The sequence below is a fragment of the Corvus hawaiiensis genome, chromosome 2, assembly GCF_020740725.1.
Source record: "Corvus hawaiiensis isolate bCorHaw1 chromosome 2, bCorHaw1.pri.cur, whole genome shotgun sequence".
Taxonomy (NCBI): Eukaryota; Metazoa; Chordata; class Aves; order Passeriformes; family Corvidae; genus Corvus; species Corvus hawaiiensis.
In genome coordinates this window covers 41,187,566-41,214,282 of record NC_063214.1, presented here as the reverse complement: position 1 = coordinate 41,214,282, position 26,717 = coordinate 41,187,566, and the positions used below count along the sequence as shown (strand labels likewise).

General features: G+C 38.8%; 1 protein-coding gene across 3 annotated transcripts in view; it reads right to left on the bottom strand.

Moving 5' to 3' along the window:
* DEUP1 (deuterosome assembly protein 1) overlaps positions 1-17,088 on the bottom strand; it is a 45,875-nt gene extending 28,787 nt beyond the window's left edge. For 2 of the 3 annotated variants that reach the window (XR_007201578.1, XM_048294536.1), the window contains exons 1-6: positions 16,928-17,005; positions 15,840-15,904; positions 11,885-12,056; positions 10,458-10,553; positions 5,132-5,266; positions 2,215-2,328 (exon numbers count right to left, since the gene is read on the bottom strand). Coding sequence is in view for 2 of the 3 variants with exons in the window: in XM_048294536.1 (XP_048150493.1) it covers positions 2,215-2,328; positions 5,132-5,266; positions 10,458-10,553; positions 11,885-12,056; positions 15,840-15,883 (561 nt within the window). In the remaining variant the exon portion in view is untranslated. Of the gene's footprint in view, positions 1-2,214; positions 2,329-5,131; positions 5,267-10,457; positions 10,554-11,884; positions 12,057-15,839; positions 15,905-16,927 lie in introns of all 3 variants that reach the window. The other variant, XM_048294537.1, reaches the window with a different exon arrangement.
* Positions 17,089-26,717: the final 9,629 nt, after the last annotated feature.

Sequence of the window (26,717 nt, the reverse complement as noted above, 5' to 3'; positions counted from 1 at the left end):
TTTTCAAGGATTTTTTCCTCCTGTGCTGTGTATTTTCCTAGTACTTAATGTTAATGAGCCTCAAATGTGAAAAAGGTGATTATGATGACCTACTCAAAGCAGTTACCTGTGAGAAATAATTTGAGAGAAATGTTCCTCTTTGATTCATTGAACTCAGTAGGAGTTGTGTGTGTGTGTGCCTCAGGATAGATATTAACCTTTGACTAGAGGACTACCATTACATAGGTCATGTACAAACAGCTCAGTTACTACAGGAACTGTACTTCTTTGAGGTCGTTATCCTTAAACTTGGGGAAGAATCATTTGTACATTTGGCAGAGTCCTACACTCCATGCAGCTTCTTGTACTAATTAAAATCCTAAAAACAAAACTTCAGAAAATTGGTATTGCCAGTGTTTCTGAATCCAGAGGCACTGTGAAGAAGCATAATTACTATGGCAACTGTTTTTGCTGTTTAAAAAACTAGCCACATGAATCCCTCTACTGGGAGATTAACAAGCAGTACCAGTCTTTCAGAAGACTGAGAATTAGTTGAAAAATGACAACAAAATATGACCCGGAAACTATATATCATGTGCAGAGATCAAGTTGGGCAAGCAAATACATAGTAAAAATAAATAGGGTTACAAATACCATATTTCACTGACAAGGACTGCAGAAAGTCATGCTTTAGATAGCTTTTGATGTTATTGACTATGTCCCCGTAATTTGTGTTGGCTGAGAACGTAGGTAGAATGGACCACTGGCTGCATATCAAATAAAAAGCCAAAAAAATTTGCAGGTTAAGTTTCATTTCTATAGATAAAAAATTAAGGTCTCTTTGACATCCAAGTTATGGACTCTGATATACCAAAGTGTCAATGCATCCTGTGAAAAATACAGTGCAAGACTCCAACTGGAAATCAAAGACCTAACAAAAGAGGAATTTGAGGCAAAGATACAGGAACAATTAATGCTTTTGAAACAGCTAAGGGTAACAGTCCGTCAGACTTGTATTTAGAAAAACTAGTTGGTGTTATGTTGCAGTTGTGAAGGAAATTGTCTTCAAAGCAAGTTCACTGATGGCAATGAAAGCTTCAACAGAAAAATGTGAATGATCATCCTGAGTACTCTATTTTGACTTGCCTAACTGTACAATCAGCATGCATCAGTCAGTAGTTTTTTCTAGCCAAAGACTTGCTTTCTTAATACATTTGTATGGAAGTTCAACTGCTGGAATATAATGCTCTCAGCAGCTAAACCCAAAACTTAACTGTCATCCTTGGGAACTCTGGATATGTGTAAAGAGTCTCACAGGAATTGTTAAGAAAGTGTTTCACTAGATTAAGATCCAATGAGCTTAGTAACAGTGGAAAAGGGAATTACCAGTGAGCAACATAATTGGCTTCCCCTTACTTAATTTTCAAGCTGTCTTGTGTCCCAGTCAATTTGTAAGTTAGTTTCTCGGGGGTTTTTTTAGAGAAGGATATGTCATCAAGACATCATTAAATAAGTTTTTTTCTGGATTGGAAGGAATTAATAAAATAAAAATATGCAATATCAATAGTCTATATAAAAACCGCAATAAGCAAATTGGCAATTAAAAAATAATCATAAATATGAACTTTATTATTAGGAACTGCATGGTAACTAGAAAGATGAAAAATATGATAAAAAAGGGCTAAGTGATCCAACAAACAACTCCAACAGTGATTCTGGAGTAGCATATGAAAATTCATTTTTCTGCATAAATGATACTAGTGTATATTTATGATCTTAAAAAAATGAAGGCTATCAGATTTGAAGGAACTTTTTATTTGAGTCAACACCTTAATGGAATGCACGACTTACTTGGTAAGATACTTTTTAATAACTTGTCACAATTAATTTCATATTTGTAAATAGCATGGAAGATAAAAGTATCTCTATAATATGCTTAAAAAGTTAAAAGGAACATTCACTGCTTTTTGTAATTGTTTGGGGTTTTTTTAACAGAAATGTTAAAATTTTCATTATGATACTTATTCATTTTCTCATTTTCATGAGAAAAATTAAAATAACTGTATGTATCATTAGATCTTCCAGTATGGTTCTGCATTACCATATATTCACTACCAATATAGACATGCACTATAAGATTCACTGTGAGCTTAGTTTTTTAAAATTAAGTTAGAGGAACCTCTAGCTGAGCTAAGAGCTTGTTTTCTTCCTAGAGCAGGAAGGTAGGAATTTTACCTGAAATAAATTACATTTCTCGGGCAATAATTTTGGTTGCACATCTACATAAACAGAGTTATTTTCACAGGTTGTCCCATTCTTCTCCCATTCTCTTGATTTTGCCTTAAATTCCTGAAAGACAGCAAAACAAAGCTAGTAAGCATAGGGAAAATATCTGTCTTCCTCAATCTAAAGAATTTTATAACGTGTCATTATGAGAAAAACCTAGTTTTTTAATTAATACATAACCTTTTCATAATTTTGGAACGAAGTTAAAAAAGAAGAACAATTCTATAAACCAGTCATCCCCACCAGAAAAAGTCCAGTCTTAAGGGCTATTCATCTGAGAAAAATGAGTGGTAAACATAATAATTGAATAAAAACTATAAAATAAGATATTAGAGTTACTACTATAATACACAAATTTTATTGGATGGCAGTTCCTGTGACTTTAAAGTTGTATTAGCATTGAGCAGGGTTATCAGCAGGGAATCAAACCCTTAATATTCAGACACAAAGTTCTTGCTTTTTGCCTTTTTTTTTAAATGGGACAGCAGCTACATTGAATAAATTTCACTTCTTGCTCTCTTTAAAATTGCTGCTTCAGGTTCTGAATTTACCTAGTTGAAACAAAAAACTGTTTAAGAAATTCATTATATTAGAATTATCTAGTACTGTTTTTGTATTTGCACTTACATTCATATTTATAGTGTATTTGAATTTGCTTTTAACTCATGCCAGACCTTATATGTTCACAAATACATTTTAAAGGCATTATCCTACAAAATAAGCAGAACTTCAGTTACTAGAGCTGTTGCTCTTTTAGTCTGAAAATTCAGCAAAATAACAGTATACTGCTTTAAACTAATGGAAATGGTGTTCCAAAAAGACAGATGATGTTTTATAATTAAGCTAAACTGGCATATTCCCCAAATCTAAAAAAATAAGGTGTTTTTTTGCTACTGAAACAAAACAGAATATTTCTCAGCATAGATTAATACAAATCTTCTTTGATAGCTTTCCTAATGTCTGCTTTGGCATTTAAAACAATAAACACCTTCTTATTTTATAAAACATGATACAAATGAAATTTCAGACTACTTAATGAGGACTGCAGGTTCAAGGCTTTACTAAAGCACTGCTGAGCTTAGTAGATTTTCACCACAGTAATTATTTCCTGAATACTCAAATTTGCTGAATATATTCCAAGCACTCATTTTTCATACTGCATAATTAATCAAATTATAGCATTGTCTTACATTATTTTCACATTTTAATCTTGAGTAAGGTTATTCTCAAATTAGCTGACAGTAGTGATAAATTTAGCCAGTGATAGATGTACAACCCATCTATTCTTGTAGTAGCTGATGTTGGCAGCTATGCTACAGTCCAAAGCATTGTAGCTTTTCTGATGGTGAGAACTTCCATGTGGAAGAGACAGCCAACATCCCAGCTGTAGAGTTGGGATGTGTCTAGGATCTCTATGTAGATACAGGCACCTGGAGGTCGCAGAAGTTAGTCCTGTATCTTACAGAATAACATAAAAGGCAAGTCCAAAATACAGATCTTAAGACCCTGCTTAATTTGGGTTAAAGTAGGAAATTACCTAAAATCTACTAGAGCTGAATTTCTTGACTGCAAAGTTCTCAAAGTCCAAATCATCTCCATCATAAATCTACATGATAAACATGTAAGTCTTCCCAATGCTTAGCAGCTGGGCAAGCAGCTCCCATATCAACTGGTACCACTCTCCTTGCTTTTGCACCCAGTCCAGTAAGCACTTGGAGCACACACTACTTTATTATGCTCTTCACAAAGATGGACAGACAAAATACGAATTTTGTGATCCTGCTATGCTTAATCAGATTACTGGTTTGACTGTTCTTCCCATAAGTGGAGGACTCAGTGTAAAAATCTTTTAAGACAGAATCTGAAGCATAATCTTCCCATGTTAGTTTTCTACCTAACAACAAATGTTATTTTACAACAGGCTCCAGAATTCTTCCTTTGAAGCTGTTTCACTTAGCTCAGGATATCAGGAAATTTATTGGACAGGTAAAAAAGAATCAGCAAAAACTAGCATACCTAGAGATTATATTGCTCAGTTCTAAGAAATAATACTGGATATCAGTTTCTGCCCCAGTGAATGCAGCCAGAGGAGCATTTGGAAAGAAGACACCACTTGCAGGTGTACTCTCTACATGCCAGTTTTCTGTCTTGCCTAGCTTTCCTGTTGGTCCAATAAATATTTGATTATTCTGCAGATCATAAAGTAACCTCTGAGAAGGCAAGGCTGGGAATTATGAACAAAAAAATCAGTGTCTCCTTGTATCCAAGAATAAGTCCACTAAAATCCAGCCTGTGTCCAAAGAGATAAGGAATATGATTGAATCCTGTCCTCAGCATCTATTATCTAGTCCCCCAGTCAGTATGCTGGATTCTGTACAATGTATTTTTAAGTGCCTAATCCTTCCTCATGCATTGCTGAGGGAAATCAGGCACTGAGGTGAAAGTCATGGATTGCCTCAGGCACACAGGTGCTGACAAGACGTATGTGTAACAAGCAGTTTTCCAATCCTAAATCCTTCTTTCTATGTTGCCCAATGTGGTCAAGGTTGTCCTGAGGTCTATAAAACTTGAATTAATGGTAGGTGTTATGTGACAGTATCCTGCATATGTACAAGCTCTCATGCCTCAAGAGATGGTGTTATCCAGTATTCATCTATTCATTAGGAAAACAGTAAAATTTATTCATAGTTACACTTACAAAAAAAATTGGTATTAATTAATATTTAAACTAACAAGTGTTCTTGCCAAAGCAAGACAATTATATAATTTTTGTAGAATTATGAGCAAACTAAAGCTTACAATTTTAAATAAAAAATTAGTTATAGAGGCATATTAAAATTAAAATATAGCAACAAAGTATTCTTACCTCCAGTTTCACATATAAATTCCTTGGGTCAGATGATGTTCCCAGGTTTTCCTCACATTTTTCTCTACTTTCGAGCTTTTTTTGTTTTAACAGATGTGACTGTAGCTTTTCATAACTATGTGTCAACTTTGAGAACTGAAAACGAAAATACAACATGTAGAGTCTATCAAAGATGACCACATGGCCAAAGTCTTCTTTAAACTAGAATCACTAATTGCAGCTTTAGCATTCTAAATGTTTAATCAATGTAACAAAAAATCAATTAATAAAGTTAAAATCAATTAATAAAATTATCTCAGACGAACAAGACTAAGCTCTCACATAAATGTTAACTAACTGTTCAAATGGTTTCATTTGACAGATACTTGATTCTGCTACAGCTCTGCATGACACTGTCACCCACAGAGTCATTTCCTCTACAGTGTTCATATGGGATGTTCTATACTTGTTTACTGCCATCTTGTGTTGACATTTTTAAAGGGTGCTTCACTACTCAGAATGAAAGATAACCATTAATGCACATTAAACTTGCGTGTTTCTTCCTTATATGAAAATTGTTGAAATGTTATGTGTGTGATGATTGCACTCTTCTGGTACCACTGGATCTCAGAATTAGACACTAAATAGACAACAGACACTGCCTACTGGCCTCACCCAGAAAGGAGTCGGAGGCAGAGAAGGTACCAGGAAAAGGACCAGCCTCTCCAGAAAACCAGCCAGTTTTCACGTTCACTACACTGCACAAACAAAGGGTCTGTCTAGTGCCTGTTAACAGATTGGATAAAGGAAACTGATATTGTTTGATAGGAATATGTACATTTGGTTTTGGGAAAAAAAAAGCAAACCCAAGGATATTGAAAAAGGAAACACTAAAAATATGGTCTTGAGGAAGGTTGAGTGAAAGAACTTTGGGAAGAATACTGTGTAGAAAAGAAGCTTACAACTATAAACACTGATCATGTCTCTTGTTGTTTAGTTCCTTTAAATTTAAGGATATATGACTTCAAAAAATCTGACTCTCACATAAAGATCTTTGTACACCCAAACAAAATCCATAAAATCTCAAATTTTTGTTAACAGCTCAAAGTGAACTACTGTTTGGAAATGGAATGGAATCCTATTGAGTCAACACTGAGTGAGCAATTGAGGTCTTTGCAGATAAGAAACATGGCCAAAGAAGTCCAGAAAAGATACAGAACAGAAAAAAGTTTAAAAATAGTCTGGAAATGTCCTAGACATGTTTAAGATGAACTTGAGAATCATAATATGGGACAGCAAAAACTAATTGAAAACATGATAAGACAGATTGTCCAGGACTAGAAAGTTTCTTGATATGGAGAGGCCCAGGCATAGATTTGAGCAACTTGGAATGTCTGAATAGCAATTCTGTAACATGGGCATACAGAGCTGAGTTATCACCTTCAAAACCAAATCAAACGTCTTGCAGTGAAGCTGCCTATATTTGAAATTGACTTTGCCAGAGAACGCAGTTAAGACAAAATATTTAAAATAAGTCAGAGCATCCAGGCTCAAACAACATGGAACTCACTGACCTTGGAAGAAAGATATCCTTTCTCAAATAACAGTTTTGCTCTTGAATATATTATGGCATATGTGAACTGCCTGGGAAGAGCAAATTCAGATAAGACAGGTATTAGAATGTTTATGCTGAAAAGGCTAGGAAATACAGGATCCAACAATTCAGTAAATCAGTCTAAAATGGAACAGAGAGGCCAAAATAAGAAAATTTAGTTTGAGAATTAGATATTTAATGACAGTAGGATATTAAAGGCAAATTATAGTCTGGATGTTATCATGATTGGAAATTAGACTAAAAGCCAAAAATCCTTCCATTTAATGCCAGATATTTGCTTTAAAAGGTCCAAGTTGTTCTATTTGTGTGTCGTACATGTTAAAAAAAAAAAAAAAAAAAAAAAAAAGAGGTATTTTTGTGAGTTCTGGGGTAGAATCCAGCTAAGTTTAGATTTCTGAAAGTTAGACATACAAACCTGAGATACTCTGCATCAGAAAAATCTGCCTGTAAATGCTGAGTCATTTCAGCTATCTTAAATTCTTCTCATACACTGACATGAATTGTATTCTGGGAGTGTCCATTTCTTTCTGTTGATTCTAAAGGGAGCCTGGGGTAGCTCAGCTGTAGCTTTTAAATGTCTAAATGAGGAAATTAGTTGCAAAGCCATTAGAGCAATGGTATGGATCCTTGTTCTTTTGCTGAGAGATTTCCATCACTTTCAAAGTGAGAATAACTACTAGACATTAATTAAAAAAAAAAAAAAAAAGAAGAAAAAGAAGGATCAAAGTAATAAAGATGAACCCCAAAAGTTTTTGCGATTTAATTATGACAAAATGTTTCACATTTGAATGAATGCAACAGTGTGGCCCAGGAGTTTCAGGTTACATACCAGGAATTATTTCCCTAATACAAGAAAAATATAGGTTTTACTGCATTCAACAGGCACACAATCAATTCAGAGGGAATACTGCTCATTAAACAGCTAGTTTTAGCAGTACCAAGGGTAAAAAGCACACAGGACCACAGAAAAGAAATTTGTTCTGAATAGCCCAGCATTCTGATTGCTAGAAAAAGTGATCCTTAAAATTTCTATCAAGATTAGGAAGGGACAAATCTTGGGAGGGATTTTAAGAATACGTCTGTAGAGAGAGATACAACGCTATTGGTAAATGGTAACACAACTCATGCAAAGTGAAATTGTAACTCGTAAGATTATACAGTTTAGAAAGGTGGTATAACTTCCAAGTGAGAACAAGAACCCAAAGAAGGGAATCAAAGGAGATAAGGCAAAGAGTAGTATTGTCACAGAAGGTCTATATTTTAGATATGAATTTGGATATCTGAGGATTGGGGACATTAAAGCCATTCCATTGCAGACACTGCAGCACTGTAGGTAGTTCAGGAAAGAAACTCAATAAGGAAATGTGGTAAAAGAGGAGCAGAGTGGGCCAGGCCTACTGTCTAGCATAGGTGCTAGGAATTGTTCTGACAGGCAGACTTTTGTTTATCACATAGAGAATCAAGGCAGGCCCCTTAACATAACCATTTAGCAGTTTTCTTTTTCAGTCAAGGTGAACTAGGTGGATATTTCCCAAAGAACTATGGTTTGGTCAAAGGAGAGGAGTGGGGACTGGAAAATAAAATGCAAACAACATCAGTGCTGGAACCTTTAGAAAAATAAATAAGATGACTGAGAGAGAACAAAATGTTTAGAGACATGGATTGGGAAAATGATGTATATTCTTAAGAGCTAGAAATCCAAACTTCTTTCATAAAGATAGAAAAAGAAGCAATCAAGAAACTTAAAGAGAGGTTAAGTGGTCTGAGTGGTAACTACAAAGGAGACTTTGGGCAAGAAATATAACCAGGTTTAAAGAGAAAAGCTTGTAGGTTAGAAAATGTCAGATTCTTTAAAAAAATAAGAGAAAACAGGTTGCATTTGCCCATGAAAATGATCTGTAGGATAATTAAAAACTCCAAAATAAAAATATTTATGAAAAATGGCCTGAAGTTTCAATTTCAGAAGGTTCAATTTCAGTAAAAATCTTAGCAACATGTAACATAAACCAAATCATTTTTAGCATGGGATAAAAAAATAATTAATTGAAAAATACTGCAGCAAATCTTATAAAGAAAAGAGAGATCTACTATATTTTTGAGGATAGTTCTGCCTTGCTAAAGATACCTTACTACTTATACATAAAATGTCACACTCTTTTTCATTGTGTGATGTTTATCTTCTCAATAATCATGCTAAGATGATGCTTTTCTGTAATTTGTGTAAATGATAAACCAGCTTTTATTTCTAGCTACTTTCCCAAATGATTAAAAGTGTTAATTATTAAACAGCCAAAGCATTCACTGCCTATTTACAGAACTGTTTTCCAAATCTGTTCTCATGTGTAAAAGAAAACATAAATTAAAGACAACATAACATTAAAAATAAGTAATACATTTATTCATTTGATGGACTCAGGTGGTACTATCACTTCTAAATGAAAATAATTATATCCAATTTATGCAATCCAACATTATTATATAATAGGTGTGGTGACTGGAAATTCTGAATTATAACACTACGTCTCTGGTAGGAGAATCCAGTGAAGGGAACAGAAAAGTAGCAGGAAAAACAACGCAGAGTTGTGTTAGTTGTTGTTAGTTGCTAAAATCTGAGAAACAGAATCAACTCAAGTTTGCTAAGAATTTAGATTCATGATTGAAGTAGAAAATACTGAAGAAACAAAAACGCAGGTGCAGAGCCAACACAGCCAAACTGAATCATAAAACCATAGAATGGTTTGGGTTGAAAGTGACCTTAAAAGATCATCTAGTCCAACTCCCCTGTGATAAACAGGGAGACCTTCCATTAGACTGGCTTGCTCTAAGCCCTATCCAGTCTGGCCTTGAACACTTCCAGGAATAGGGCGTCCACAGCTTCTCTGGGCAACCTGTTCCAATGTCTCTCCACCCTCACTGAAAAAAATAATAAATTGTTCCTCAGATACAGTCTAAATCTGCACTCTTTCAGTTTAAAACCCTTGTCCTTTCTCTCAGCCTGTCTCCACATGAGAGATGATCCAGCCCCTCTGATCTTTGTGGCCTCCTCTTGACTCGTTCCAACAGGTCCAAGTCTTTCTTGTACTGGGGACCCCAGAGCTGGACACAGCACTGCAGGCGGGGCCTCACCAGAGCAGAAGAGAGGGGGACAACAACCTCCCTCAATCTGTTGGCCATATTTCTTTTTATGCAGCCCAGGATACAACTGGCTTTCTGGGCTGCAAGCTCGCTCTGAAATAAATAAAGCCAGAACAAACTCCCAATATCATTACTGCGGGTTACTCCAGTTTTGACATAATGGAAATTGATACCTTATGGAAAGCTATCAGGCCACTTTAACAGTCAAGTAAATCAGAGAAACTAAAGCCAGAAAAAAAAGTAGAGTGAAGACATGATAAGCACAGTATAAATCTTAAAATTCCTAAAGTGCATCAGAGTCACATTAGCATGAATTACTTATTTTATTCATTCACCAAGGCTTTAGTTTATAAGTCTGAAGTTAGGAAATAGTATCTGTCTTCATAACAGATGTCACATCCACATCAAAATCCATCCAAAGAGTTTGGACATGACAGTACATAAATTCTAATGAAGCCTGGTAGGAAGCTGTAGTCATCATCATCTGTATGACATGATTCATCCTTCCCAAATCCATAATGGCATATCTATACAATTTGGCATGTATAAGTTTTTTATACTGCAATCACAAAATAATGAAACTGACATTTGTCTTACTTGAGATTTCAGTGCTTGAAGCTGAGTTTCATAACTCTGAGCCATTTCATATTTCGTTTTCTGTAAGTTTTCCAATTCTTGTTGAAGCAGTCCCACCTACAGTTAAAATAAGCATTCAAATGTACCTTTTCTGACGTTTCAAAATACGTAATTTTTGGGAAAGTAATTTGAAACTTTGAAAGAAGACCACTGCTTTAAGGAGGGATCTTAAAAATAAATATTAATTCAGTAAGTTGATAATAAAACTGGATACCACAAACCCAGATCGTGTCAACATCAAAGCAGGGATTTTATAGTAAAAAGTCACATTGCATGCTGATGGTATGCTAATGATAATATTGTACAAGTCTGTCATGAAAGACCATTTATGAAAGCCTTTTTAACCCAACTATGCTGTTCCACACTGTGAAAATTTTCCTTGAATGGCTTATAAAATGGTACAAGTTACCTTCCACTATTTATGTACAAATTACCAGAAGACACTGTAGACTCATCTCAGCTCCCTAAGTGCTCTTTGAGATATCATGAATTGAGTTTCACGGAGACCTGAGAAATATGACAGAGTGCATACATGGCATCTGTGCTTTTCTGGAGGGGCAGTTGGAAGCTTGGTAGAATACGCTAAAATATTTCAAATAATGTCTCTGTACAGGCAAATAAATTGATGCTTTGAGGATGGGCTATCTGAATTCTTCTCTTGGTTCCTCTGACCGCAGAGACTAAGGGCAAGTTCCTAATTGCTCATTAGGGAGAGTCACTCCATTTCCAAAACTCCCACTGGCAATTTAGCCACCTAGCTCACACAACAATGCCCTCATATAAACACCTAAATTCAGCCGGCTTGAACTAGAACTGAATGCCATGCAAAGATTTCTTGATGCTTCTGAATGAATATTCAGCAAAAAAGACTGTGAAGTACAGAAAACATCAGGTACACTGGGGCTTTAAGTTTCATAAGAAAGTCTTAGTAGTAATACATTTTGAATTTTCACAACGAATAAAATTATCATACAATGACAGTATATCATGTAAAATGTTAAAAGTCAGGTATATACAGGAGTAACAAAGACATAATTTTGGGAACCTTTTTGAACTTCATTCTTCCATTTGAAATTTCTGATGAAATGAGAAGTGCTGGCATTTAGAAAAAACATCAAATTATCTTTTTACAGCTAACCCAAGAATATTTGATGTAGACTTCAGGGAAATAGAAGAAATATGAGATTTTCAATGACATTTTTACAATCACTTCTCAGAACAGAAGCACAATTTAAAACAAAACACTAAGGAAAATTAGTGACCTTTAAGGGGTGTTTGGTATTTTTACATGATAGAACAAACAGTCTCCTTATAGGGAGTTTAAAGCATACTAATAAGAAACTACCAGAATAAATACTTTCTTTATAGAATGTGATATTCTTAAATACCTCTTGACCTTTTTGAACCAGTTTGCTTTGGGCACTTGTTAATTCTTGGTCCTGGATATCCATCTTTGCTTCCAAAGTTCTCATCTTTCTTTCCCATTCTACTTGCTTTCTGTTTACCATGATGTCAATTTGATGCACTAATTCCTGAAGTTCAGCTTCACATGGAGAAGCTCTAAAAACATAAAGAGATTTATTTTTTCAAATAAAGAATAAGGGAGAAAACAAATTTTTATTTACATTGCTACAATTCTATTTTAATTGTGATTGAACTAACCACTTTTCAACAACAGAAAGAACGAAATGGGAAAGTTAAATGATGCCTTCAAATGTAGGTGGAACCTCACTTCATCTATCTTGAGTTTGCCTCCATGGTCAACTTTTGACTGAACTAAACTGAAAAAACAGCTCCTTAATGTGGATATGGGTTTATCACAAATCTTTTATTTGGTGCTTAAATTGTGCATATCCCTTGTTTTGGTAATTATTACAGGAAATGTAAGCTAATTTGTTAGATTTGTAATATCATAATTAAAACTCAGCATGATTTTTTAAATTAAATTCTTCAAAACTTCTTTTACATCCACAAATCCTTGAAACTGTAACAGTATCAATGTTAAGCTTGGAAAGGCTTTTTAAACGCACACATGAATCTTAATGACTTTTTAATGTTAAAACTGTTGGCAATGCTGTTTTGAAATTTAATATGAATCATAGGATGACAATAACCTAAGTGCAAGCAAGTGATGTACATCTCTCAAAACAAAAACACCCCCCTCCAAGTGCCTGGAACCCATCTCAAAAGTAGCATTAATGATGAGCAAACTTTGCTCCCCTCTAGGTGGAATATAAAATGGGATTTTGAAAACAGAAGATAAAGTGATACCAAATCAGGACTACCTTTTCCTTGTTACTGCTGTAGGGACCTGTGCACTTCCAGCCTCATGTAATGTCATTGTGGCAGCACTTTGGTGAACCACCAGCAGTGACTCAGCTATGTGATCTTAGCCTTCAGGAATAGGTACTTTCTTTATTGTGTGTCACATGGATAATCTAAGCATTGTTATGCAAGTAAGAACGCAACTTCTAGCCTAGATTATCAGAATACTCTTTCAGATCCACCATGGTTGACACCTTTCACTCTTAAATTTCCACATGTGGCTCTTTCAGATCTTCCTGCACCAAGCAAATTCTGCATTTGTTGCTAAAAAATTTTCTCTTAACAGTTCTTACATGCTTCTTGAACCTAGAGCCATCATTATATAAAAGGGAGTTGTTGAAAGAAAAATCCATTCTGAAAGAGCTCCTCAGTCTATCTTCACTTTCTCTAATGCTTACCTGGATCCTCTAAGCACACTTGCAGCTGCAACAGGAAATCTGTATGTGAAGTTGTAGATTGCTGCTGCTCTTCTACTACCAAAACTACTCTGCACCAAGGCTCTGGTATTGAACACAGATCTGCAGTCACCCCCACCCACTAGCAGAGAGGTGCTACTTGCTGCAGTAACAGTTGTTTTAGTCTATTAGTGTTTTGAGAAGAGTGCTAATTAGCCCCCTCAAAATATGGCCAAATGTATGGCACCACAGTTATGAGAGTTGATTTTGATCACTGGATGTGGAATGCAGTGATTTCTTTTGTTCAATAAGACATCATGTAAACAAACACTCAAAGAACAAATTTTCTCATGAGCAAAGAAGTATGCATGGGTTTTTTTACCCATATGGATTCAGCATTCCCACTTTGCTGAAAGCATACATCAAATGGATTCATCATACAGGGAAGTAATGAATTGTACTTCAGAAAGTGGCACCTACTTTTTTTGTTAATTTACTTTGAAACAGCTCAAAACACTTAAAATTATCTCATTTCAAAGTGGTGTAGGCAAGCTCTTAGTCTTCTTTTATTCTGTCTCCATATAAGCGAAAATAGAGATGATTCATATTCTACTGTCATTAATAACTATTTTTCTTCATGTAAAACTAAATGTTTCCAAATTTAGGCAAACAAAAATCCAGATAAAAAGTTTTACAGCCTCCAGGCCTTTTTCCTTATCACAAACGATTTTTGCTGTAGTTAAACCTTTCTAGCTCTATTTAGTCATCTTTTGCTTTGGAGTTCTGCACAGGTCTGTATTTTTCTGATTGTTTCCTAACAGACATAGAAAGAATGTTATTGTCCATACACTCTAGAATACAGTTGTTATTTAAAAACAGATGTTTTAAGGAATGTTTGGTTCATACTGTCTTGACTTCATACCCTCTTCCCTTATTATTTACATTTGCTCACAAATAGGAAAATAAATATGGCCCTATTTATGCAAACACAAGTAAAACCTATGCAGTTAATAACTATTTCCATCTTACATAGTATATGAATTAGGTTTTGATAATTAACCCAGCTTCTACAGTCAATATTCATTTTATTATTGCAAAACTTGCTCTAAAAGTAAGAAGTATATAAACCAGTTGTGATATAATAGTACATTAGAATCTTCTACCCCAAAGCTCCATTCTAAGAACTACACCTAATTAATTAACAATTTTCAGCCATACAGAATCATACACATCTGTGGATGGACAATTTGTGATTTATGAGTCCTTGCAGGTGGAATGTAATTGTCATGATTTCCATCCACCATTACTCAGCCATTTTCCCAAAATTTAAAGGCACTGCATTATCCCTGGAATACTGTCAGCATAAACTGAAATAGTTTCCTTTCATTGACTGTGTATCCTGAACGACTCTTCCAGATACTTTGTATCGCTAATGGAAATAACTAACTAGCAAGAATTCTGGCTTATGATGGGACAACTCCCTCTAGATTCATCTGCAATAGCAGAAATAGAAATTTCATATATGTTGATTAAAGAGGAGGAAAGAAGAATCTTGAATTTTTTAAATAGGCTTCTGACTTGTAGCCAAAGAACAGCAATATCTTTGGGGTTTTCTAATTCAAGCTTTTATATGGCTACTAAGCAAAAAAAAAAAAAAGGTGCCACACTGATCAGAATATTTTACTGCAGCAATTTTTATCTGTCATGAAAACTGCATGCATTATTCTTCAGTACAACAGAGCACACTTTTAAATCCCATTGAAAACTTTCTTGCTCTTTTATTTTAAGGAATACTTTTATGCTTAATGTGCATCGTATCACCTTGTATTGTTTCTTGGTAATAATAACAGAATAAACTGGTTTATTTGAAAAACAATTTGTAAGTTTACTTACAAATTATGATGCATAAATATTCTGTTTAAGTCATTATATGGGGAAGTACTTCTTATATTTGTAGGTTCCTTGAAGATACTGGATGGGATGAGGTCCTCCATCAAATCTTACCCATGTTCTCACTTCTTTAGAAAGACTTTATGCTAACATATTAACTAAATAATAACATATTTTTTTAGATTAACATTAGAAAAACTAAACTTGGATTATGTAAAAATAAGAAAGGATTATGTGTTGCTATGATAAGTGCACTTAATACTTGGGTAACTTGTTGTAGTTATTATCTGTGCAAAATAAGTGTAGGGCTTTAGCAATGAATAGCCTTGTATTCAAGATTCTTAATGTTTCAAGAGCTGTGATATGTAAGTTTATACTGCTGTAGCCTAGCAACTGCAAGTACTTTTAAAAAAAAAGTTTGAAACAGCATTTCTTAACACCTTAATAAAACCCCACATAGCTTTCATTCCCCACCTCCCCACCCCTTGTTCAGGTATGAATATTTAAAAAATTTAAATAACTAACAGAAACAGTGACTGGAGTACTAGCTAAAGCAGTAAGATGTGTTGTCTTAATTATCAGCAACTTCTCCAGTTTGCATGGAAAGCAGAAGAAATAGAGAATCAAGTTTGCTTCCAAAATCATTAATATTTTGTGTTTCACATTTTTAATAAACCTACATAATTCAATTCCATCATATATGCAACTCCCAAGACAGCAAGTCATTACGTACTTAGTCACAGCTTGCTCCTGGAACACTTGTAAATCCTCCTCCATGATACTGATTGTCGTTTTAACCTGTTAAAACACCAAAAATCAAGTAATTCAGATTCTTAAATGCATTCATTTACCTAGCCAAGTAGTGCAAACTGGATAGTTCTATGCTTTCCTTTCACATTATGTAATTTTCTCATTGCAAACAACAAGGACAGGGGAGTGCAGCTCTAATTACAGGCTGGAATGGGTGACAAATACTTCGGGAGTAAGGTGAGCTCTCTGACAGCAGTTCTTGCACTTGGTGCAGCACTGAGATACCAGAGGTGGTGCTGAGCTTGAGCCTAGCCCTGCGTGTCCACATGTAAGTTTGTTTTGGATCATTCGCTGTTGTGTGATGTCAATGATTTGCAAAGACACTCTGAAGCACGTGAATCTAAATTTGCCATAGATCCATGGCTGCGTTCATCAAACATTTGTACCTTCGCATACCGTGATTAACCTCCACCCAGGCTATAGCTGCTCTCAAGCACAATTTTGGATTCCTATTGACTAGTCACTCCCTTGCCTGGCAGATGCAGTCTTAGACACACAGCCCTCAAATACCTCGGCAGGCAGAGGAAGATCAGAACAAGGCTATCGCTCGGACCAGTCCAGTCCTGTGGATCCAGCAGGACACAAGGATGCGGGGGCATGCCTGACTGCATGCAAGAACATTATGGGTGAAGGGGGAGCAGGAAACAGCCCTAATTCCTCGTGGAGAAGAGCGGTGGGGCTCTCAAGTGCACGGGTACCAGTACCCACAGACGTATGGGCAATGACACATGGCACTTGGCTTCACAGGGGCCCCGCACCTGAGGTGACACTGCCAGAGGGGCACTGGCTGAACTGGGATCAGGCGCCAGATGTGACGCTGCCACAGGACCAGCAACTTAACTCCATAGGAGATCGACACCTGAGGTGACACCGGCACAGGGCCAGCCTTGGCTGGGCACCTGAGGAGACCGGGGCACCGACGGAACCCCGCGGATCCCCGGACACCTGAGGAGACCGGGGCACGGAGAGCACCCCCCGGGCTTCTGCGGGCGCCCCCTCCCCTCCCGTTACCTGCCGTGCTCCCCCCTCCGCTCCTGCCGCCCCCGCTGCCGCTGTGGCCGCGGTACGAGCCCTGCAGCCCGGCCGACCCCGGCGCCCGTCCCGCCACAGCTCCCGCCCGTCGCCCCGGTAACGCGGAGGGCGGCGGGCGAGGCGGGAAGGCGGCCGGGACAGCGCCGGGCCGGGGCGGGACAGGGCCGGGCCGGGGCGGGACAGGGCCGGGGCGGGACAGGGCCGGGCCGGGGCGGGACAGGGCCGGGCCGGGGCGGGACAGGGCCGGGGAGGGCCCCGGCCCCGAAGGGGGCAGGGGGAGAGGCGCGGGCATCCCGCTGTGTCCCTTGTTCGATCTGAGGAAAGCTGGAGTGGATTTCACCACAGGAAAATTTCACCCGGGGTAAAGAACATGTACTTTTCCTTTAACATAATTTAAGAAATCAGTAGGCAAGGTGTTTTTTTCTTATTATTCTTTTTTTTTCTTTTTTGCCCTTCCCGTTAAAACACTGTTATTACTAGATAATGAAAATGCTGAACATTACCCTTTCCTCCCTCAATGACTAGCTATGCTTTTGTCAAAGGGCTTCAAATGATTTTCACATTATTTTGCAAACGACCTTGGCCTGATGACACTTCTTCCATTCTTGTGGCCTTCAGTCTGTCTTACTCAACAACAAAACGCTTTTAGGAATCACAGCTATTTCAACTCTTTACAGTAATAATTTGGGGTTTTTAGATCTCTTCAAACACCAGTGAGTTTTTCTACCAGGATGGTACTATTCACTTTGTATTTATTGTCCTGAAATTGCATGGAGCAGTTTCAGAACCTGTTAGTCTATATCTGTGTGCTACATGTCCAGCTTTGGCTTTGTTTTTCTTAATGTGTTTACTGAAATTAGTCAAGTGAACAGCAGTTTTAGTACCAGTTCTAAGGAATAACCTATTTCATTGGGTTCCTACCTACCGTGCTGTGGCAGATGGTTTTCACGTCAGCAGAAATGCTGTTTCAAGCTGTGAAAGATGATTTTAATTTTTTTTTTACTTTTTTTAAAATAAGGGACAAATATAAAATTTTATGTGGAGTTTCAAGAAAGTTACAGAATCATAGAATTATTAGGGCTGGAATGGACCTCTGGAGATCATCTTGTGCAACTCCCCTGCCAAGGCAGGGTCACCTAGCGCAGGTGACAGGAACTCCCAGATGAGGTTTGCCTAATCATTCTAGAAAATAACAGACAGTTTTTCCTTGTAGCTTTTCAGGAAGGCTACTAAAAATGATTTTATTTTTGATTTGCACTTTTCTCATGGCCGTACTTAATTTCATAAGTATCCCAGGAACTCTTTAGATCACAGCTGGTTAGGCAGCAGCAAGTGCGGGGTGAGGGCAGGTGAGCGGAGAGCAGCAGGCAGTGCTGAGGTGAAGGGCTGTGCTGTCCCCAACACAGCCCAGTCCCACAGCACCCAACCAGAGGAGCAGAGTGGGGTGGTGACCGAGGCTCTCCATGGCCAAGGGATGGCCAGCCCAGCCCATGGTGATGGGAGTATCTGAGGGGACTCCAGAAGACAAGTCAGGAAAGTTGGGAGCAGCAAGGTGCGGTGCTGAGCACAGGACCCAGGGACATGGCCCTGAGCTGAAATGCTGCTCCTGAGCTGAGGCCATGGGCCCCCAAAACAGCATATCAGGGCTCCATAGCAGCCTGGACCCAGCTATGTCTGCACCACATCAGAGCTGGCTTGGAAGACAGGCAGCCAAGCCCCTCAGGGTAACAGGAGAAAGCTGTGGGACCTGTTGCTGCACTCTGAGCCCTGAAAATGTTTTCTTCATTATGCTTTTAATACTTCATTACACTTTTCTTCATTATTTACTTACTGTGATAGAGTTAATGTTTCAAATATAATTTCTTATCATTGAAATAGTTATGAGATTTTTTTTTAAATAGTGAAATTTGAGGTTATTTATTTTAAATACCTAGCTTTAAGATGATTTAAAGTATTGTATACTAGAAATAATTTCTAATGTAACTGCCAGCAAATTTCCATTTTTCATCTGCTGCAATGGAAGTGAACTTTTCAGCCATATTCCCAGTGTATATATTTTAATTTCCTTCCTGTCTTACCCTCTCTCAGTGGTAATCAGTTTTTCAGAAATTTAACTTCCATCTGTCATGCCTAAATAGAATTGGGAGGGGGGCAACTTCAAAAAATACAGAAAAAAAATTTTTTAATTGCTTATCTAAATTTTCAAAGCTTTTTAGAAAGACAATTTCACTGCCACTAGCCAGAGTTGTATTTCTAACTCTCAGATGTATATCCAAATATTTCCCCCACTATATTAAAAAAATCCCATATCAAATTGCTGACCTTTTCTATTTGCTTTTGCTCATCCACATCATCTCTTGACTAGAGCTTTTCTTTTGAGATTCAAAACCATTATTTGTTGACTTTAAGGAACATGCCTTAAAAATTATGACAACCGTCCAGCCAGACAAAAAAAAGAAAAAAAATCTGATTTCAAATCAGCTTTTAGATTAAAATTCATGGAAAGCTATAAGCGCATTTCCGCATGGAAAAAAGAAAGGGCAGGTACACAATGGAGTGTGAACAAATGTCAAACAAGACAAGGTACAACACTGATCTGTTTATGAAAACAAGGGGAACTAGGCATTAGCTAGGAAGCTGCCTTGCAGAGGGATCTCAGATTGGAGCATTGGGCAATGATTAATAGGATGAAATTTAACAAGTCAAATTGTTGGATTCTGTAGCTAGGGGGTGAGAGTTTCTAATACTAAAGCAATAACACACAATTAAATATAGAATATTTTCAGAGCAGAATAAAAGTGGTGCTGTTAAAGGAGTAGTATAATTTAGACATAATTTCAGTGATAAATGATTATATATGTTGTAGTGGTTTGACCATGACATACGTACTAGTTATTATTCCTAGGTATTTGTCACTTGAATTCTTCAAGATGTGTTGGTTTTGTAGTGCAATACATAATAGCACATGAAAGCTAAGTGTATTTGTGTATTTAACTTTAAATACAGATTGTATTTACAGGATATATTCACAACTTACTTCGCAATCTCAGATGATAGATTTGATTGAACATTTTGTTCCAGTAAGCTCAGTATAGTTCTCATAATAAACAGACTCATTTTTTTAGGATAGAAACCACATGATTTTAGTGATATTTATGTGATGGATTCATAGCAGCTCCATAAAAGTTTATTAATTGCATTCTGTATGTTAGTTTGAATGCATATGGACACACCAACTTAATTTACAGAAAGGAAAAGGAATAGCTGAGTATAAGCCATCCATCAACAACTATGCAGGAGTCACTGAGAGACAAAAAAATCTATGAAAAAGATCCTTAAGATGTAAGCAATAACAGAAGAATGACATTTAAAAAAGAACCTTTGCAAGAGGGATTTCTGCTTGTGAAAATGAGACAGGCATAAAATGCGCCTGAAGATTCTGAAAGTGCCTAACTAATTTACTGGCAGGAGTTGATAAATCCTGACATAATACAGACATAGATGAAGCATACTGTTTCTAATATTTTGTTTCTAGCTTCAACTGAAAACTATTCTTTTCTTAAGCAACTTATGAAATCACTGAAGGAAAGAACAGAAGGAGTTTGGATTTAGTAGGATTTGCCAGGTAAACCAATTGATATGTCATACTGTAGGCTGAAACCTTGTCTAAAAGTGAAGAATTGTAAGAATTTATCCTGTAAGAGGAAACCTGAAAATTAAGGGTAGTGCTCTGGGAGAATGCAGACAGGCGATAAAGGTGCCATTAGGCCTGTTTTTGTGACACTTACAAATTAATCTCTCTGTGTCAGTCTCTAAGGATGGCAAAAAATAGTAGTAGAATCATGTAGGTTGGAAAAGACCCTTAAAGATCATGGAGTGCAACTCTAACCCAGCACTGCCATATCCACCATGACCCCAAGCACCCCATCTACACATCTCTTAAATACCTCCAGGGATGGTGACCCCACCACTTCCCTGGGCAGCCTGTTCTAGTGCTTGACAAGCCTTTCAGTGAGGAAATTTTTCCTAATGTAGGATCTAAATTTTTCCTAATGTAGGATCACCTGGTACAAATTTGAGGCCATTTCCTCCTGTCCTATCCCTGGTTATCTGGGTGAAGACTGACCCCTACCTGGCTACAGCCTCCTTTCAGGTGGTTGTAGAGAGCAATAAAGTCCCCCCTGAGCCTCATTTTCTCCAGACTAAACACCCTCAGTTCCCTCAGCTGTTCTTCATCAGACTTGTGCTCCAGACCCTTCCCCAGCTCCGTTGCCCTTCTCTGGACACGCTCCAGCCCCTCAATGTCTTTCTGGCAGTGAGGGACCCAGAACTGAACACAGGATTGGAGCTGTGGCCTCAGCAGTGCTGAGTACAGGGGGACGGTCACTGCCCTGGTCCTGCTGGCCACACTATTGCTGATCCAGGCCAGGATGCCATTGGCCTTCTTGGCCCCCTGGGCACATGCTGGATCATGTTCAGCTGCCCATTGACCAGTACCCCCAGGGCCTTTTCTACTGGGCAGCTTCCCAGCCATTCTGACCCAAGCCCGGAACATTGCATGAGGTTGTTGTGACCCAAGATCTTTGTTGAATCTTATCTCTATAGTGCTAGATATTGTATGCACAAAAGAACAATCACTTGATTAAAGCTTGCTGCTAGTATTTTTCTGGAAACTCGTAATAGTGTTTAACATTACTGCAACATCTTTTAGTATGGTATAGTCTTTCCTTTGTAGTTATTCCTACTGAAGCATAAAAATATAAACATATTTTGTGGTTTAACAGCATGTGGATGGTTTCTAGCTCTAGCGACAAAAATACTTCTTGGTTAACTTGTTTATACTTATCAAATGAAATAGTCTGTTGTCTGATATCTTCTCTGCAATTAAAAAAAAAGACTGATAAACTTGAGACTGTGCATTTCATCTGTTGCTGTATATCCTGCCACAGCTGCCTCAGTTGCTGTATTGTTGCCACACTGACATAAGGATTTATTAAAAATTATTCTGGTTAAGATAGGCAAGTTATAGGAAAAAAAAATGCTCTAGAAGCATAAATTTGACTATACTGTCTGAGGGGATTACAGGAAACAAACTGGTTTGTGTTCATCCTGAATTTAAATTATTTTACGATAGTTTGACAATTTTAGTTTTCAATGGCACAAAATGTGCTAACAATTGCACAAGCTGCTTTTGGTCATATTTAAATTTAATGACCGAAGAGTAGATAATTGGAAGTTTTGTAATGTTGTAGATTTAAGTTTTTCTTTTTTGACTCAAGCACATTAAGTGAATATTCTGTTGAAATAACTTGTACAGAAATAATTAACAGTGCTGACATTTCAGTTGTCAGTTGGGGTTTTAGAGATAGCAATTGAGGAGATGTCATGGGAGCTCACATTGCTCACTTGCATAAGAATGTATTCATATAGAATGCAGCACTATATTGGTTATATTAAGATGGTATTTTCAGGTTATGCTTGGGTGATCAGGTGCTCTGCCTTAACTAATTTTATTTCTTTTATCTTTGGAGTCACTGTTTAGTTTCCTAATTATCTGAACATCATTATTTTCAGAATTAGTATTGGGGTACAGTGGTAGAGCAATTAAAAAGCATTGCTGTGTTGCCTTCTACAGAAGTGCATTATGAGACCTGAGCTATTTTGTTTGCCTGGAAAAGTTAAATCCCCATTTAACTTGACTGTAAAGAGGTATTTGGCTGGGGACTCAGAGGCAGGCACGTAGGATACTGGCTTTGTCATTCTTTTGCTTTTCTCTAGAAACAGAAAGGAGCTTTTTATCAACCTAACATCTACACTCACCCTTCTGACCTTGAAAGCTGTAATTCTAGTTGGAGTGCAAATAACAGTAGCACAGTGTTTGCTTGCTGTCTCTGCCTTCTGCAGATGCTTGCTCTGAACCTTTACATGCTCAAGGCTGAGTCTGGGCTGAGCAAATACTGCATCTGCTTGAACATCCCCTTCTGCTTAACAGTTGGCAGCTCACAGTGATGAAACTTGAGTTAGTGTGAGTGCTCCTTGCAGGGCCAACTGCATCCAAATATACCACCACCAGCAGCAGTGGAAACTTTGCTTCCCCTTGCTGGTAAAAAAAAAGCAAAAGCAAGCAAAGCTTTCCTAGAAAATTTGAGCTAACAGAAATACTCTACATTTTCTACAAGCCAAAAATGAGGATTCTTCATCAGAGTAACCCAATTACTTCTAAGGGTGGAGCCTTAGTCCTTGATTTTCCCTCCCAACCTGAACCCCACCATCTCATAAGACTACATTGCAACTTTAAGATACAAACAGTGCACCCTGGACAAGAGATTCTTGTCCAGCTTTGCTGCACGGACACACCTTTCTTTCTCCCACAGGGAACACCGATTGCACAAGCTTTTTTACTTCCACAGAACCGCCCAGAACAGCTCCCTCTCAATCCAACAGCAATGTGGATAGAGACTGTGGGCTCAAACAAACCGACCATCAAGTGCAGCTTGTTCTGTAAAGGAGAGAGGATCTACCGTCCAGGGATGCTGGACACCGGAGCAGATGTGACTGTCATCGCCTGCTCCAAGTGGCCAGGGAATTGGGAACTGGAGTCAGTGGCAGGTATGATCTCCGGGATTGGTGGAGTTGCAGTATCCATGAGGAGCAAACGAAATGTTGTCATCGAAGGACCCGTGGGCAAGATAACGACCACCCAACCATTCGTGGTAAGGACCCCCATCACCCCGTGGGGCAGAGACCTTCTATCCCAGTGGGGTGCCACTCTCACCATTCCCAGCCAGGATTTCTGACTGGGGCCACTGAGAAACGCGTGCTACCATCTACTCCCCCGCTCACCTGGAAGACTGACAACCAAAGTGGACTAGACAGTGGCCCCTTGAAGAAGAAAAACTCAGCACATTGGAAACCCTGGTGGAAGAGCAACTTGCCATAGGTCACATCACTGAGACCATGAGCCCCTGAAATTCCCCTGTCTTTGTACTGAAAAAGCCCGGCAAAGACAAATGGAGACTACTCCATGACCTATGGAAGATCAATGAGGTCATTGAAGACATGGGCCCCCTCCAACCCGGCCTGCCATCGCCATCGATGCTGCCCCGACACTGGCTGCTGGCCATCATAGACATTAAAGACTGTTTCTTTAACATCCCGCTCCATCCTCAGGATGCACCACGGTTCGCCTTCTCTGTCCCCTCTCTTAATGAACAATCCCCACTCAGAAGATACCATTGGCTCGTCCTCCCACAAGGCACGAAGAACAGCCCGACCATCTGCCAGTGGTACGTCGCCCACATTCTGTCCCCCATCAGGAGCCTATTCCCGGAAGCAATCATCTACCACTATATGGATGACATGCTAATCTGTGCATCAGAAAAAACTTACTTGGACAGAACTCTTAAAAAGACAACTGAAGCCATAGAAGAAGCAGGGTTCGAGATTTGTGAGGACAAAGTGCAGCACTCCAGCCCATGGACTTACCTCAGCCTCCAGATCCGTGAGAGAACCATCATACCCCAGCAACTCACCATCAAAGATGATCCCAAAACCCTAAGGGACTTACACAGCTTGTGTGGATCCATTAATTGGTTATGCCCCTTACTAGGAGTAACAACAGACGACCTCACTCCCCTCTTCAACCTCCTCCATGGCAGTGGAGACTTGGACTCTCCACGTGCCCTCATGCCTGAAGCCCGAGATACCATCTGGACACCAAAGTCCAGGAAGCCCTGTCTTTGTGCCAAGCCCATTGCATCGAACCCAGCCTGCCTCTCCAGTTTGCAGTTTTGGGTAAGGCTCCCTGTTTCCACGGACTGATCTTCCAATGGGACCCTCAACTCAGAGACCCTTTGCTGATACTTGAATGGGTCTTCACAAGCAATCAACCTACAAAAACAATAACCACCTTCCAAGACGTAATGGCACATTTAATAAAAAAGGCCAGAACTCATATCTGCTCTCTTGCAGGGTGTGAGTTCGCATGTATATACTTGCCCTTGACCACTGGAGATCTGAAGCATTTGCTCCAGACCAATGAGAGCCTCCAGTTCGCCCTAGATAGCTACACAGGCCAAATTTCCATCCACATGCCAAAACATAGACTTTCCTACCGTGATGCAGCCTTTAAATTGATTCCAAAATTATTCCAAAGTAGAAAAACGCTCAAAGCTCTGACCGTCTTTACAGGTGGGTCTGGTTCGTCCCATCGGTCTGTCATGACTTGGAGGCAACCCAATACTCAAAAATGGGACTCTGATATCCAAATAGTAGAGGGATCTCCACAGATTGCCGAGTTAGCAGCCATTATCAGAGCCTTTGAAAAGTTTAAAGATGAACCTTTTAATTTGGTCACAGATTTGGCTTATGTTGCTGGCATAGCTATGAGGGCTGAACATGCTTTTCTAAAAGAGGTCTCCAATCAAAAATGATACCAATTGGTTTCTACATTAATTCATTTAATCTCCCACAGAAAACAGCCTTACTACATTATGCATGTGAGGTCACACACCAACCTCCCTGGTCCCATTGCCGAAGGGAACAGGAGAGCAGATGCACTGGCCATGCCAGCAGAGACTGCAAACGTCCCTGACATCTTTGCCCAGGCAAAGTTGTCACATGCATTTTTTCACCAAAACATTCCTGCCCTCGTCAGAATGTTCAGGCTCTCAAAAGATCAAGCAAAAGCTATCATCGCAACATGCCCGAACTGCCAGAGCTACCAAATACCATCTATGGGTACTGGAGTCAAACCCCACGGTCTGAACAGCTGCCAATTGTGGCAAACCGATGTAACCCACTTCCAATCCTTTGGGAGATCCAAATATGTGCACGTGTCAGTCGACACGTTTTCTGGGGCAGTGTTTGCGCCAGCCCATGCAAGGGAAAATGCCGTCCACATCATCAAGAATTTTCTCCTTGCCTTTGCCACCCTGGGAGTCCCTGAAAAAATCAAAACAGATAACAGGCCTGCCTACACTTCCCATAAGTTAGAAAATTTCTTCAGCCAATGGGGGATAAAACATAAGACAGGCATACCTAGCAATCCCACAGGACAATCCATTGTAGAAAGGACCCACCAAACCCTCAAAAGAGTCCTCAATCAGCAATGGAGAGAAACAGAAATTTTGTCTCCTGTTGAAAGACTTTGTAAGGCTCTCTATGTCATTAACTTCCTAAATGGTACCTCATCAGAGCCTGACCCCCCAATACTCCGCCACTTCTCAAATTCAACCCAAGCTAAGCTCACGGAGAAGCCACCAGTGCTGGTGAAGGACACAGAATCACACCAGGTCTCTGGGCCTTTCCAGTTGATTACCCGGGGAGAGGCTACGCCTGTGTCCAGCTACCATCTGGCCTGAAGTGGTTCCCAGGAAAAAATATAAAACCATACCTAGGCCCTACAAATACTGCTTCCACAAACACCAACAAGAACTCTCCTGAATCAAATACAGGACCTCCCAAAAACCAGACCAGCTCTGCATGGAGACGAAGATGTTGCCGAATGCCCACCAACCAGAGAAAAGATCGTCCCACCACACGGCAGCAGACGAAACAGAAAGCTGAACAAGAAGCTATGGCAAAAGTCAAGCGGTAGGCCAGACACAGCCTGAAAAAACTGATCCGAAAACTGAACTGAAAAAACTAGTTTGTATGTTACCACCCCTTTTTACCCCAAAATACCCCCTTCCCTCAACCCTTGTCAAACCTCCTTAAACCCCAAAACCTCCCACAAAGCTAACAAATATCGCTTATATTCCCTCTCAGA